Source organism: Aphis gossypii, chromosome 2, assembly GCF_020184175.1.
Source record: "Aphis gossypii isolate Hap1 chromosome 2, ASM2018417v2, whole genome shotgun sequence".
Classification (NCBI taxonomy): Eukaryota; Metazoa; Arthropoda; class Insecta; order Hemiptera; family Aphididae; genus Aphis; species Aphis gossypii.
The window spans coordinates 19,880,790-19,896,392 of record NC_065531.1 but is presented as its reverse complement, the minus strand read 5'-3'; the positions used below and the strand labels follow the sequence as shown (position 1 = coordinate 19,896,392).

The 15,603-nt window shown below is 23.8% G+C and overlaps 2 protein-coding genes across 4 annotated transcripts; both read right to left on the bottom strand.

The window, feature by feature from the left end:
* Positions 1-1,204: 1,204 nt before the first annotated feature.
* On the bottom strand, positions 1,205-8,735 carry LOC114120529 (phosphatidylinositol 4-kinase type 2-beta). 2 transcript variants are annotated; one of them, XM_027982467.2, is made up of 8 exons: positions 8,193-8,735; positions 5,169-5,287; positions 4,674-5,006; positions 4,357-4,611; positions 4,044-4,271; positions 2,649-2,788; positions 2,381-2,516; positions 1,205-2,048 (listed from the first exon to the last, which is right to left on the bottom strand). In XM_027982467.2, exons 1-7 carry the CDS (start codon positions 8,380-8,382, stop codon positions 2,417-2,419), a joined length of 1,365 nt encoding a protein of 454 aa, XP_027838268.1. In that variant the 5' UTR covers positions 8,383-8,735; the 3' UTR covers positions 1,205-2,048; positions 2,381-2,416. The 2 variants fall into 2 exon arrangements, with proteins under 2 accessions (XP_027838268.1, XP_027838267.1); XM_027982466.2 differs by having other exon boundaries at positions 1,205-2,516.
* A 2,950-nt stretch (positions 8,736-11,685) lies between these two features.
* On the bottom strand, positions 11,686-15,078 carry LOC114120523 (uncharacterized). Of its 2 annotated transcripts, none has more exons than XM_027982455.2 (5): positions 14,570-15,078; positions 13,962-14,413; positions 13,553-13,867; positions 13,424-13,486; positions 11,686-13,356 (listed from the first exon to the last, which is right to left on the bottom strand). In XM_027982455.2, exons 1-5 carry the CDS (start codon positions 14,924-14,926, stop codon positions 13,164-13,166), a joined length of 1,380 nt encoding a protein of 459 aa, XP_027838256.2. In that variant the 5' UTR covers positions 14,927-15,078; the 3' UTR covers positions 11,686-13,163. The 2 variants fall into 2 exon arrangements, with proteins under 2 accessions (XP_027838256.2, XP_027838255.2); XM_027982454.2 differs by having other exon boundaries at positions 11,689-13,356; positions 13,553-13,891; positions 14,570-15,075.
* Between the last annotated feature and the right edge of the window lie 525 nt (positions 15,079-15,603).

The following is a 15,603-nucleotide window of genomic DNA, read 5'->3' as shown; positions in this document are numbered from 1 at the left end:
AAGGAGGTCTGGGCCCTGGGGTGATTGCAATAACAAAAATATAAATAATAGTTGGTAGGTTTATTTATTTTGGTATTAAAAACATTTGAATAAAACATATCAAAAATGTGCCAAGCATTTAGCTTTTTATTTAAAACCTACAGATAAATTAGAAACAAAAATTTTCTACTATACTGAAGGCAATTAATACTAGTTATTATTATTTTTTTTATATTAACTTAATAATTCGACACCTCCAATAGGTAGGATTATAACTCACTTTTCACAAATTTTCAGGAGAAACGATATAAAAATAGTCGTAAATCAAGTTATGACTGTTTTCGCTGGAAAAAAATATAAACTATATAAATAAAGTACGTTATAAATTTTGTCGTAACTCAAGATACAACTTTATTCGTAGGAAACCGTAATTTGGGGAGATTCTAAAATATTAGTTTAAAATATCTTTGAAATAGCTAGAAATATTACTGTTTTCTTGGTCAATAAAGAAAAAAATATTCTATTAGAATGCAGTTGTAACTCAAAAATGGAGTTACGACCCTTTTCGTTGGAGGTGTAGCCTCTGTAATTATTTTTTTTTTTTTTACTGTGGTATACCAACGTAGGCCTAATTAATATAATATATTAAGTAACATTCCAAGTAAGTACATCAGAACATGCATACTATTATACTTACTTATAAGTGTAAAAAAAATACTAAATTAACTAAATAATAATATAACAATCAAGTCCAATTTTTCTTCATCTCTATTCAACTGAATGGACTATTACTCTATGTTGAGTTCTAAAGTTGTATTTATTTAACAATAATAATGATAATAATATTAATAATTTATTTAATTTTAATCTATGGAAATAGTATAAATTAAGTTTTCATCTTAGTGTTGTATATGTAAAGTACCAAGGCTATTTTGAAAAGAGCAGCAATTTGGGGCCTTATATTCAAAAAAAAAAAAATAGAAAAAATGCCTCGTTATATCAAAACAACTACGTACTATATAAAATATATAGTATAAATAAAACTGGCCTATAGTTCATACATGGTAGAGCTCAATTAACCTACTAGCCGGTCATAAGTATTGTATAATTTGTTTCATTTAAATATGTGTATAACAAATTAAATGATTAATGAGTTAACAAAAAAAGTTTAGTTTTCATTATATTAATTGTATAAGAAAATATGTTTTTATAAAAAATTATTAAATCATGACTAAAAATGTATTTGTTTATTCCTTGTAAAATTATTCACTTACAACAAAAATGCACACTATACAATTTTAACAATTAGAATCAACTAAACCAATAGCATGTGAAATGTGGAATATTATGATACGTGAGCTAATTAAGTTAATTGATTATCACAAAATTAATTAATTGGTTTAATCATATAATTAAATATAGATATATGACACAACGTTGGTGTCTGTAAAGCCAATCACAGAAAATGTCTTTTAGACATAAATTTATATAAAAAAAATTTGATTCAAGGATTCAATATTGTTCTATAAAATAATAAGATAAAATACAATTTGAAATATGAAATTTTCTAATACTATTTAATAAAGTTCAGTATTAACTATATCAAAAATTGAATAAAACATTTTTATTTTCATTTAATATTTCATTTAATATTTGAGTATAAATAACAATAATGTTTATAAATTAATAGTGGAATGAAAAAATAATTATTAAACTACAATGCAGAAAAATAACTTATCAAATAAATTTATATAATATATTACGATTGAACTAGGAACTGAATTATATGTAAAATATCAGTTATTAATTACAAAATGATTTCAATTTTTGTCTCAAAAACTTACAGAATTATATAACTGATGTTAAACACTTTATACAATATATTACCTCAGTTCCAAATGCAACCTTGATTTTTAATTAATTAAAAAAAAAAAAATTACAATTAAAATAACTATAGGCTGTTTATCCCTGTTTGCCGAAAAAATATTAAGTTATTATTTTTAATACATCCACAGCCATCTATTTTTATTTATTATACATAATGTTGACATTATTTTCAATGTAAAACACTGAAAAAAATTAATTTAACAATTAGTTTATTAACTTGAGACTAGAACTAGATGCAACATTAAGTGATTTACTTCATTATCAACAGAAGTAAAACACATAATAAAACATATCAATTAAATCATAGATTTTTAATTTTAAATCTCAAGGATTAAATATTATTTACTTAATAACTAATTGTGATGATCAGACAATGTATAAATTAAAACATTTAAAACCAACAATTAATTAATCAAAAAACTTAAGCAACAAAAATAAAGACAATTTTGTAAAAAATCTATTAGCTGTAATGTTGCAATTATAATAAACATAAACAAAAAAAAAAAAAACTGACCAGTATTAAAATGTATGTATTCTAAATAAAGAGCATTTAACACCATGAAAAGAAAGGACTTTTGTTTTGAAATCTTTGAGTAAATGTATCACTAAATGAACGGAACTTGGAGGTAGTTCCTACATGACCTTTAGACCTGAAAAATAAAATGCGATAAATGATAATAATGGCCTTTAATATTATCTGAATAATATAATATTAAAATTAATATATCAATAGTGGATATTTTTTAAATTATAAATACTGAATTAATAATATTTAGCATTACCTTTCAACAATGACAGCTGGCATTTGAACAAGTTGAACAGGACTTTTACCATCTTTTAGAGCTTGGGTTAAATTTAATATCTGTCCTCGCATAACACTCATTTGCTTTTCAAACATATGTCTATCAAATCCTTTGTCCATCTGTAAGTTAAAATATATAAATAATAATTAACTCTGATATTTTACATAAACATTGGCGATGGCTATAGTCTATACATCATTTTTTTTTTAAATTCAGTTTTTATGCAATTAAATGTATTAGCCACTAAATTTTTTTTGAAATAAAACATACTTTTAATTTAAATTTTAAACATCATTTTTACAAAAAAAAAAAAAATATATAATAAATCAATAATTGTTAATAAATACACATTTGTACTTTAAAGTTTTAAACACAATTTTGATTTAAATAAAAATAAATATTTCTACATACCTAAAATTAAACATTACTAATGATTATATAATATAATATATATAATAAATGGTATTACAGTTAATACTATATCAATATTAATTAAAAATTTAAATGGTATAAGCAACAAGTTAAATATAAAATATTAGAAGAAATTTTCAAAATCTTTGTAATTTTTAGCTAAATTTATAAATTAAATTATTACATGATTATAACATCCCAAAAATAACTATATTTTGCTATTTAAGTTTAATACTAGACCAACCATATAAAAAGTAAACGAAGTCTCTTAAACACTAGGCGGAAATTTCTCTCCTACTTAAATGTATATTTGGATAAACGGTATCCAGCTATGGGCTACCAAAAAATAAAATATAAATGAAATTCAAAACTTTCAATCCATAGCTATTTGCATAATTACAAATACTTTATATGTTACAAATCACACTCTTCATTCCGACTTAAAGAATTAACATAGTAGACACGAAACTACAAAGATACTATACAAACAGTTTCGTTCATGAATAACCAACCACCCTAGTTCCAAATATCAGCACTAAATTCTAACTCCATTCCTGGTAATTATCCTTCGCAGGCTAAAGGGAAGATAGTATCATGATCTAGACCACAATTAAAAAAAAATTCTATAAACTAATTTCTTTTATTAAGTGTCATTAATTGGGTGGCTTCATTTTTCATGCGTAGCATGTCAAAATTAATATGTTTATATCAGCATTCAGTATACATCATTTTTGTAAATTTAAATTACAGATTGTTTGTTATAAAATAAAGATAAAAAAAAATTATTACAATATGTGTATAAAAAAAAATCATAAGGATATGATGAATAGATCATCAATAATTTACCGCAGGGTTAATCTAAAACTATGTTAATTTTGTATTTTTTTTAAGAAGAGTATAAAAATGATATAATTAAAAAAATCATCAATCTTTTTTTTAAAAATAATTATAAGTTTTTTTTACCTTAAACAAAGTGTAAAGATCATCACACAAATCTTGAACAAAGTTCATGTCAGACAGATAAGGTAATACTAGTTCTTTTGTTTCCTTACTGAATGGAATCTTTGCTTGTGGAAGCCATGCCCAATGATAGGGATATGCACGCCATGAATCAGGATGTTTAAATGGAAATGCTAAACCATTATCAATAGCTGCTATCTTTATGTCTGGTTCTTGAACATTATTCCATTCCTGTAGAAACATAGATAACAATAATTAATAAATTTTATTTAAATATTTTTAAATAAACATAAATATATATGATAATTTGACTTACATTTGAGCTTTCACTGACTGTAGAATTTGTAAGGCTAGCATTTGGGCTTGAACTTAGGCTCGGTTGATCATACCTAATCAACCAATTATCATTACCTCGATCAGTATTTCGAATAATGTAATCTAACACAACCAGCCTTTCAAATTGAATTTGAAAACGAGATTGAAGATTTAATGGTAATGGAGCTAATTCAAGTCGCCTAAGCCAATATTCAGCATCTTTATAACCTTCCATGAATAATTGAAAGGATCCTATCTGAAAATAAAAATGTATAACTTATCAAATAAGTCAATCAAAATGAAATTTATTTTACATACTTTGGGCCTAAGACCAAGTCTATTAAATCGCCGTCCCAATTTAGGAAAATGATCATTAATGGCATGTTTCATTCTAGTTTTCTCTCTGTCTATACGCCCATAGTTGAATGTTTCACTAACCAACCTTGCAACTTTAGTCTTAGGTACGATATTCAATCCAAGTTTAACTGATACAAGACTTGCACCAGCTTCTGATAGGTATCCTTGATTAGGTATTAAACAAGAACGACCAAAACAACAAGGGCAACAGTTTTTATGTAACCATTTAATCCATTTTGGATTTAACAATCCATAAGGTTCTTCATCTTTTGGTTTGAAAACACCAATAGTTTTCTAAATTATAAAATAATCTGTTTTAATAATTTTATAAATAATTGACAACAATGAAAATAAAAAAAACTAGTTTGTACTTTATCATACATCAGGAATTTAAAATGTCAGTTAGCATTATAATAATTTACTTTAAAATATAGAATATTTGCAAATAAAACTTACATTATTTGTATCTTTAACAAAATAGCTGCCACTGGACCCTTGATAAATGCGTTCAGGAAAAACACTATTATCTATAGCTAACTCTGATTGTTTAATAACATAACTGAATGCCGGATCATCTACAAAGAAATAAAATAACAAATTAACTTATATTTTATTGAATTATTTTTACACTATAGTTTTCAGCGGCAGATTGGCCCACCAGGATACCGGGAAAGTTTCCTATGGGCCGGTAGTCATATTATAACTCTGAGCCGATGTATTTGGATTAAAAATTATTTTAAAAAAAATAATGTATTTAAGTATTCTATTTTTAGAACACTAGAACATTTGTCTAATGTCATATTAGTTATTTGTCTAAAAAAGGTAGAGTTCAAAAGTTAAGAGGAAAAAACAAAAGTTACAAGCTGATTCGGCAAAGTCTTGCCAAAATATCCAATCTATAATTTCCAATCAAAATGTCAAAAATAAAGCAATTCAACAAAATTTATTTGAGTACTCATACAAAGATAGTTCCGAGGATGGCTCACAATGATTAATTGAGGAAAAGATGTATTCAGAAATTACAAAATAATGATTTATTATAAAAAAAATGATCTTACTTATTTGATTATTTTATTTATAAAAATTAAGGCTTTAATAATTATTTGCACGCTTGTAATTTTGGCCACAATAGTAGAAACAGTTAATACATTAATATATAAGTTATTTATAATTTACTTTTAACCATTTAATCGAAATTTTTATAAAATTTGTTTTAATATTTAATTATTAATATTGTTTTATATGTGCATGATGCATAGGCACATAGTGCAAAAAGTAAAGATAGGTAAGTGATATTAAGTTACCTACTCATATGTTAAACTTACTTATTAAATTAAATTAAATATAATATGTATTATGAAATAAATAAGACAATGACTAGAAAAAAAATTGTTTTTATGGAAAATAATTATTATTGAATGGTGGGCTGGTCTACGGTAATTTCTTAGGCCGAAATGTTTAGCCAATTTGCCGCTGATAGTTTTCATAATAATCATAATTAATTATAGATATATCTTCAAACATCAAGAGTTTTAAACATTACAAATTATAAAACAATATTAAATTATCTAAATTCATCATGCGTCTTACTACATTAAAATATACAAAACTAACTTAACATTAAAATACACATGATAATGTAAACAATAATTTAAATATTCTAAATATTTAAGATAATAATATTATGTAGTATTTTAGTATAATCATTTTTCCACATAATATTGACACGTTTAGTCAAGTACTTAAAAAGGTGTGGTACATAATTGGATGAATTTCTCATCATAATAGGTATAACCTATTATAACCTATTACTTAGATTTGATCCAGTACAAAAACCTTAAACAGCTTCAATCAAAACCTAGTGATAAACAGATTTAAGAAAATAACGATTGACCTTTAGTTATTAACTTTTAATATTAAATAACTGATTAGAAAGCATATTATATAAAATATATTAATACATACATACTGCTATAATATAATAGGTACCTTGATAAATATTTTATCATATCTCATTAACATATTATAGATCATTGTAAAATATGCATGTATAGTTGATTAGATCAGTAAAATTATTTTAATAGTGAATAAAATAATAAAATAGTTTGTGGTTGATGAAATAAAATACTACCTATTTTTAAGAAAAACTAATATTTGAAATATTTATATTTTAAGGGAATGAAAGTATTGGTGACATTTTTTTTTTCATTTATTTAAAATATACCTATATATATTTTTAATTATACATCATAACATAGGCATGAAGGATTAAACATTCAAATTGTTTAGTTAATATCAGCTATAAATAAAAAGTGTTACCTATTAAACTATTTATGCAAAACTGATAAAACTAAAAATTCCTAGTGGTTATTATAGTTTGAAAAATATTAATGTTCTTAAATTACATACCAATACTAATTCAGATAAAACAATATCATTATAGATACCTGTTATACTTAAAAATAGTTATTTATAATATTATTACTATTACAAATTGAAAGTGAATTTTTTATGGTAGGCATAAAGACAAAAAAAAAATTAATAGAATATACAATTAACATTGTATTTATAAAAAATATATATACCACCATGAATGTTATATGGGATATTAGAATTTACTTGCCATATGGTAATTATCCTCATAACTAAAATACAAATGTATTGTGCTGACTCATTGTAGAATAATATACCCATAAAAAATAATTTAGTGTTATTCTTTCATTGTATAGATACTCCAACAAATTATGAACTTACCATTTAATTTAACTATCATAAAAAATTAATTTTAGAGTTAGGTATATTTATTCTATTAAAATTACTTAAATTATTTATTTTAAATGAAAGTACATCATTCTCAACATGACTTACTCCTCAAGTGGGAGCTTAAAAAAAAAGTTTCAATTATAATTTAAGTTACAGATAATAAACACCTTTAGCTTTATTGATTATGTATTATGATTTAAAAAATTATATAATGCATGTATTAATATTGTTTAATGTTGTCTTAAGAATTATTATGAAACAGTTAAAGTTTGGTAAAACCACAAAACATAAACAATAAGGATGTTTAATATAATATTTTATTTTAATAATTATGTTATTAAAACTAATTAAAAATAAATTAAATAGTAATAATAACATAATTTAATTATATATGTACAAATGAATATATTTTAGCAGATTAATGTTAATTTTTAATTATAGATAATATCTTGATGTATTTAGTTATTAGTTATTAGTTATTACTTAATACACAAACTATTAGAGGTTGTTTAATACTTTATATATTATTAGTTAAATGAGTCTTATTACTAATATCTTATAATGTATATGAACATAATATACAATATTATAATAATTAAAAATTGAGTAAATACTGATAAACAATAAGGCATACCACTAAATAATAAATACCTACTTATAAGTATTTTACTATTAACAGATAACTATACATATTTTAAAATTAATTAAAGTAGTTACCCGGAAAATGATTATAACCCGGAGCATGATCCATGCGTCCCAGTAGAGGTTGATTCTCTCTATCTTTGGCGTCCAGATTGTCGCTTAAAGGCTGTTCAAACTCAATGTCCGGTACAATTGGCTGGTAAATAGATGTAGTAGGTGACGGTTGTTGTAGAATACCGTTGGGTTGCAAACTATCCTCGCTCATTTAGACAGTCGAAAACAAAGACTCACCAACACAAGGACACCTGGGAAACTAGTATTAGGCCCACGACGAACAAGGTTAGTCATATATTCGATAATAATGTGATAAACTAGACAGCCATATGAAATCGATGAACAGCATAGAAAATACAAACGCAAGAATAAAATATAACGGAATTAAATGGATTAAATAATTATTCACAATTTGAAATCAAAATGTAAAAGCTGTATAATCGTAATTCGTAGTAGAAATAATTAGTAATAATAATAATTCTTAAAAATCAAACACACACAGATGTTTTTTAAAAATGAACATTTGCTACATCAGTTGAGTTTGCTCGACTAGTTTGCGTATTGCTATTATCTCCGTCCTTCGACGTTGTCCGACTGATAAATGATAATGTAGGGAACAATATTTGATTGCGCATATTGTTCCATGAAACGACAACGTTGTAATTCTTTAATAAAAAAAAAAAAACTATTTTTTTTTATAACACAATAATCTAGTTAGGACGTGGTTACGTCATAATCATAGACGTACATTGTACAGTCATACACCTTATGCAAAACATAGTTATAAATTATGTCTATGGGCATAAATCAGCGGTTCCCAACCAGGGGTACGCGTACCCCTAAGGGACAAGGGTACGTGGCACGATCTCGAGGAATACGCGAAAAAATTATTTATTGTTTATTTATATTCTAAATTGATATTTGGGGTACTAGAAATCGTGGTGAGAGAGGTAAGGGGTACGTGAATGAAAAAAGATCGAGAACCGCTGGCATAAATAATAGATTCCAAAATGTGATAAAGTGATAGGTAGAGAGCCCATATAATAATATAATATAGGTAGTTATTATATATCATATAATATTATTATTTAGGCTCTCTAGGTATGACTATGTTTATATTTTAGTCATGATATTGAGTAGGTAACAAAAAAAAAACTCATAATTTTAACATCTTTACAACATAAAAATTTAAAATAATTATAAATACATAATATAATATCACCATTTGTGGAAAATGGATAGTGGATGCTTAGTAGTTAGATTCCTCAAAAGTATTTAAGCCCCCTAAAAACAAATAAAAATAATAATACATAGAATATATTCTATAAAAATAGTGAATTTTAACTGAAAAGAACACCTTATTTTCCTTAAAGCACCTACTTTGTGAACGCATGAACGGTAACTATATTTGTATTAAAAATATTTTAAAAACCTTGCTTCTAATACATAATTGATTAAAATTTAATAAATCATTTTAAGTATACGAAAAAACAATACGTTTTTAAGGAAAGCTAGACGAGCAATTTAAACTAGAAACGCTAATTTAAATTTTAATACATATCAAATAAAAATTGTTACATGTCTACAATATTTTTAAATTGATGTTAAAAAAAAAGTTCATATAGACACATTAATACAAATAACAAATAGATAGGTATTGTATAATTTTATTATTGATTATGTATATGTATATTTTTTAGTATTATTATTTAAACATTAAATTGCTCATTAAAAGTTAATGTATTTAAATTATCAAAGTATGCCGGGGACCAAATATCCTGTAGCTAATAACTTTTCGGAACGAAATGTCCAATTTTAATAATTGCCAGGGTCGAAATGTCGACGATTTATTATTATATAGATACTATAGTACTTTCAACTTTCAAGTTTCAACGAAATTGATATATTTATTGTTTGTTATAGAATCAAAAAAAGAATAACCATAGAAACTTGAAATATTCACCGAGTGTTAAAATTAATACATAATCAATAATCATAATCTATAAATAGTATAATTTTCAAATTGTTTTAACTTTTTTTAAACTATTTATAGACAATTGAAATTTCCTACTTTTTTATCAATAAAAAATTTTTGCTTTGACGAAAAACAACTTTAAAATGTATTATAAGATAACTTCATAATTTTTCCACATAATATGTTAAATCCCCAAAAAGTTAAATAAATTTAGTATGAGTAATTGTTTTTACGACATTATTGGATATTTATCAGTTTAATGATTTCCATTTTCTATTCAAACGATTTTTTGATATCGAATTCAAAATCACTTACTGGAATCTACTCTTAATGTTTTTTTTTAACATTTAGTGTACCTAAACATAGCTTCGTTTTATAAATAATTTGAAACTTTTTAGGCTATTTATACTCATTTAAAAATTGAAAATATTATTTTTTTTGAATAAATATAAAATAAAATTTATAACGATAAATTTAGAATTAATGTTTAAAATGTCTACAGATTACTTATTTATGTCCTTTTGTTTTAATTTATAAATTCGGTGTCTATGAATTATAACGGAAAATCTTGAATTGTAAAAGACACGGAAAATAATACATATAATAAAATAAATTCAATTCAGTCAAGTAATGCATAAATCATAACAATAACAATTGTTTTGAGCCGGCGCAATGAATAGGCAATTTAGATGACTCCATGCCTTGAGTATCAAATTTTGTATCTAAACATTCTGAACCCTTCATAATTTATAAAAATTATTTTTTAAGCTGTATTTTCTTTATTACATCGGATACTTAGTTTAAAATAATTTTGTTTAAAAAATAAGGCGAATTTAAAAATGATATAATTATGTTAATGAACTTACGGATGAAAAAATTATTTTAGTTTTTTTTTTCAAAAGAGTATACTTACAAATGTTGTTTTTTATGTATAGTATGTTTTTACTCTTTTTAGTTTATAGCATGTGTCATAATCGTAACGATACTTCACCCAATTTCCAAACACCACATCTAACAAAACAAAGGTAAAATAAAATACTTTTATAAAATGTTATACTTAAATCACTTATTTTATGATGTAGAAGACTACTATTATATACATATAAAATTATATTGTATATTAATGCAATGGCAGAAACAATGTATTTAGTAAACTGTAAATAATGTATTTACTTTGATAAAATTTTTTTTTTAAATATATAATTTAACATAATACTTTTAGTACTGATAATTATTAATCATTAACACATAAACATGGTCTTGGAAGATATCTGATAAGATCTTGCAAGACTATGATCAGTAAACAACCAGAACTAAAACACAATGTATTAGAAATATATCATTTCTATATATTTTAATATGTATGACTGGTTTAATAGTCGTAGAGAGCACAGTTTTAAAATGTTAACTATTTTATTATTAAATAACAAGTATTAACAATATATTAATTACTATAATTTATGTGTAACATCATAAAGAATTCATTATTTTTTTTTAATTATCAATAAAATAAATAAATATTTATTACATTTTACATAAAACAAAAATATATTTACCTAAGAGTATAAATAAGTGAGCATAAGAAAAATAGGTAGGTAAGTATCAATTTCAGTTCAAAACAAAATTAATTTTCATAATCAATTTGTAAATTAAATCAAGTACTTAGCTACTATCATAAATTAATAATAACTAATAAGACAATAGTTTTCAATAATAAATAACAATAGTAGATTAAAATGTAACATAAGAACATTATATGATTTTAAATTTTAAAATAACATAATTACTTTATACATAATATAGAATAAAAATTATTTAACTACTTATCCAACAATTACAATTATATAAATGAATAACAGAATTTCCAATTAAAATGGTTCATTATAAATTAACTACAAGTAATTGTTAAAAAAATTAATTTCAATATTGTTTTACAAATTTGTTCATAAAGAAATGTCTAAATAGTTAATCATTTATACTATCTTATCGTGAAAATAATTCATTAGCATAATCTAAAAATTATTTTTATTTCTTAAATAGCATTCACGAGTAATGAATACATATTAAATATATATTAAATGTCATTCATAATTAATACTAACTTGAGTAATTTATTTTTCAAATAAATATAGGAACTAAATTAAAATTTTGTATAGGGCTTGGAACTAAATAATATATTATTCAAAATCTGGATTTGGTTCAACTCAATTCTACTTCATTTTAGAAGTTTAAAATAGGTACACCCATCTCAAATCCTATTAATATAATTAATTTACACTCATTGAAGGTTTTCAAATGATAATTTAAATATCTATATTTTCATATATCCCTTTAATTGTTTCATATACATTATTTTGTTTTAATTTTATCTACTCTTTATTTGCAGGTGAGTATACAAGTCAAAGTCCAAAATAATAAAAAATACTAATAAAAAGAAAATGTATATTTTTGCATATTATAGAGCTTCAAATAATCATGCATATTGATTATTCCTTGCTCATAAATGCATATAAGCTAATAATTTATTTTCAGCAAGCTTATACAATATTATGAATTTTTAATAATTTAATTTTAGCATATCAAGTTCCAAGTCCTAGATATGTATATTATAAATATACATAAATATATTATTTTATTATTAATACAAACAATCTAGATTTCTGAGATCTCTGTAAACTGATTTTATAACTTCTAATCTAACTCAACTATAAAAATATAATTAATCAAAGTTAACCGTGTTTAACATTTAATTATAACAGGTTATTTTAAATTGTTAAATTGATAACTCAAATAAATATAAAATTTTAAAATGGCACAAAATATACAGTCTAAAATAAATTCTTCATTAAGATTTTAAAGTACTAGTATGATAAAAAAGTTATCATTTTCAGATATAAATTTATATTTAAAAAGCAATTAACTTATGAAAATTAATCAAAAAGTATTTTAAACTACTAAATTTAAAACATAGTTTTTAAAATATTAATTAATTACTTTTACTCAAAATATAATGAAAATTAAAGTAAATGTTTTAAGATATTTCCACAAGAATCTTCAGCAATAATAGTTATACCGTTATTTGCTAACTGTACTGGTAGAATAAATGTACGTTTGTTATTATTTTTAACGAATTCCCATGAATGCATGACAAGTCCGTCCTCTCTCCTTAATTGAACTACTCTTAAGCCATTTCTTGAAGTCAATAAATTTCTATAAATAAAATGTATTAGTATAATTTTATTTTTGAATATCCATATATTTTAATAGTATACTTAACCTTTTTGCTACATAATCAATTGTGTTTTCATTGTTGTTTTCTTCTTTGAAATCATTAAACCATCTGAAATCATAATTAAAATCCAATTAAAGTTATTATAGTGCATGGATTTATAGAAAAAAGTTATACTTATGAAAGGAAAGTATTGATGCACATCCCATAGACCAACATATTATGTGTTTTGAATCATATTCATCTATTGCTTCATTTCCATTTGTATTGTTATTATTAGACATATCATCCTTCATATTAATTGTATTTGAATAATTTTCAATACAAATTATATATCCTTTGTTAGCTGGCTTTATTTCTTGAGCAATATTTTTATTGTCCAATGTAAAAATTAAATGAACATTATCAAATCCTCTTCCCATTATGCCATATTTTGAATGGCCTAAATCAAATGTATGTCCCAATTCATGCCACACAGAACCTAAGGTTGTGCTAAAGCATCCACCAAAATTTCCTCTATAAAATAATCAGTTAAGCACTCCTTTACAATAAAAAAAGAAATAACATAAATACTAGTCTAAACTACCTGAAACAGCTGTCATCCAATAATGAGCCAGTATCGACTTTTGCCATGTTCATAAAACATGGTAAAACTTCCTCTAACTTGCTAGGCCAAGTGTAGAGACAACCTGTTCCAAATAATGCCAGTCCACCACCACCCAATGCAACATGCCCATGTAAATTCTGTCCATCCCAATAAGTACATGATAGGAAGGCTAAATATTTTCTAGTTTTAGAATTTTGTCCATTAGTTAACTCCCTAGCTATAAACTCCCATAATTTTTCAGGGTGCATATTAAATACTGTACGTCTTGTTAAGGAGCTTTTAATTATACGACATTCCTTTTCAACTTGAAATGTTTTCTTTCCAAAACCTTTTTCATACATTTTTTCAGCTGTTAACATTTGAATCAATTTGGAGCATAATGTTATTTTAGTGCAAGCGTTCTGAACAGAATTGTCATGATCCACGGGGGCCTAAAATTAAATAAAAATAAATACATCTAAAGATTGCTAAAAAATTTGTAATTAATTTAATATACATATATACATATATATATATAAGTAATTTAGATAAATATTTAGTTATATTATTATAGGTATTTAATTGCATTTTTAAAGCATCAAATTTACCTGGAATCTACCATCATGATCAGCGCAAATTACATAAACTGGACACACGGTGTAGTTAGTAACTCTTTGTTTGTATACTAATTTTGTGTGTAAGACTTCATTGGCAATTTTAAAAACCAACATATTATCACCAATTTTTAACTCTATTATTATTTTAAATTTATTTTTATTAACTGCCCAGCGAGATTCTGCCAGCTGTTTACCATTGTTTGAGTAATGCTTAAGTATTATATTCGATTCGTCATGTATGTCGACAAATCCTTTAATCAAAATAGTTGAATAAGTAAATATTTCATTATTTGTAATGTTTGTCAAGTTAATTTTGTTCATTTTAAATTTGTAAACAAAATATAACATATAAAAGTTAATAGCGTATTTGTAAAATAAACATTTCAAAAAAATATATATATTAAATTTAACAGTTATTAAAATAATATTATGTAAATAGATACTGTAGTATTCGAGAAACGAGAACAAAAATTTAATTTTTAAATCCGCGCTCGCGCAGTATCAATACTTAATCACAAATTTTAAATAGGATCAATATCGTTATCACTACAGAAATTATCAATCATAAAGGGATGGGTACAGCCACTGAGATAGATAAGAATATACTGGAGCGCGGACTCGCCTATGCTCGTATGTTACGACCAATAACATTGAAAGACTACACATTTTAACTTGACACAACTCTGGGATAAATTGTCGTATTACGTTAACTTTGGTATCAAAATTTTTGTTTTTATGTGTACTTCAAACTTGTATTTACAAAAAATAAAAATAAAAACTCTGAACAACATTTTTATTTATTTTTGTAATAACTTAGGTTTTTTGAGTGGGAATCTAGATATTAAAATTAGGGTTTCAATTGGATACTTATTTATATTTTATTACAACAGTTATAGAACCTATTAATTGCAATAAACAGCATGATTTTAAATTATAAAATTAAAAATATATTTATCAAGACTACCTACATTAAATTAATAATATAATAATTAGATAATATATTATTCACCTATGGAATTGAATAG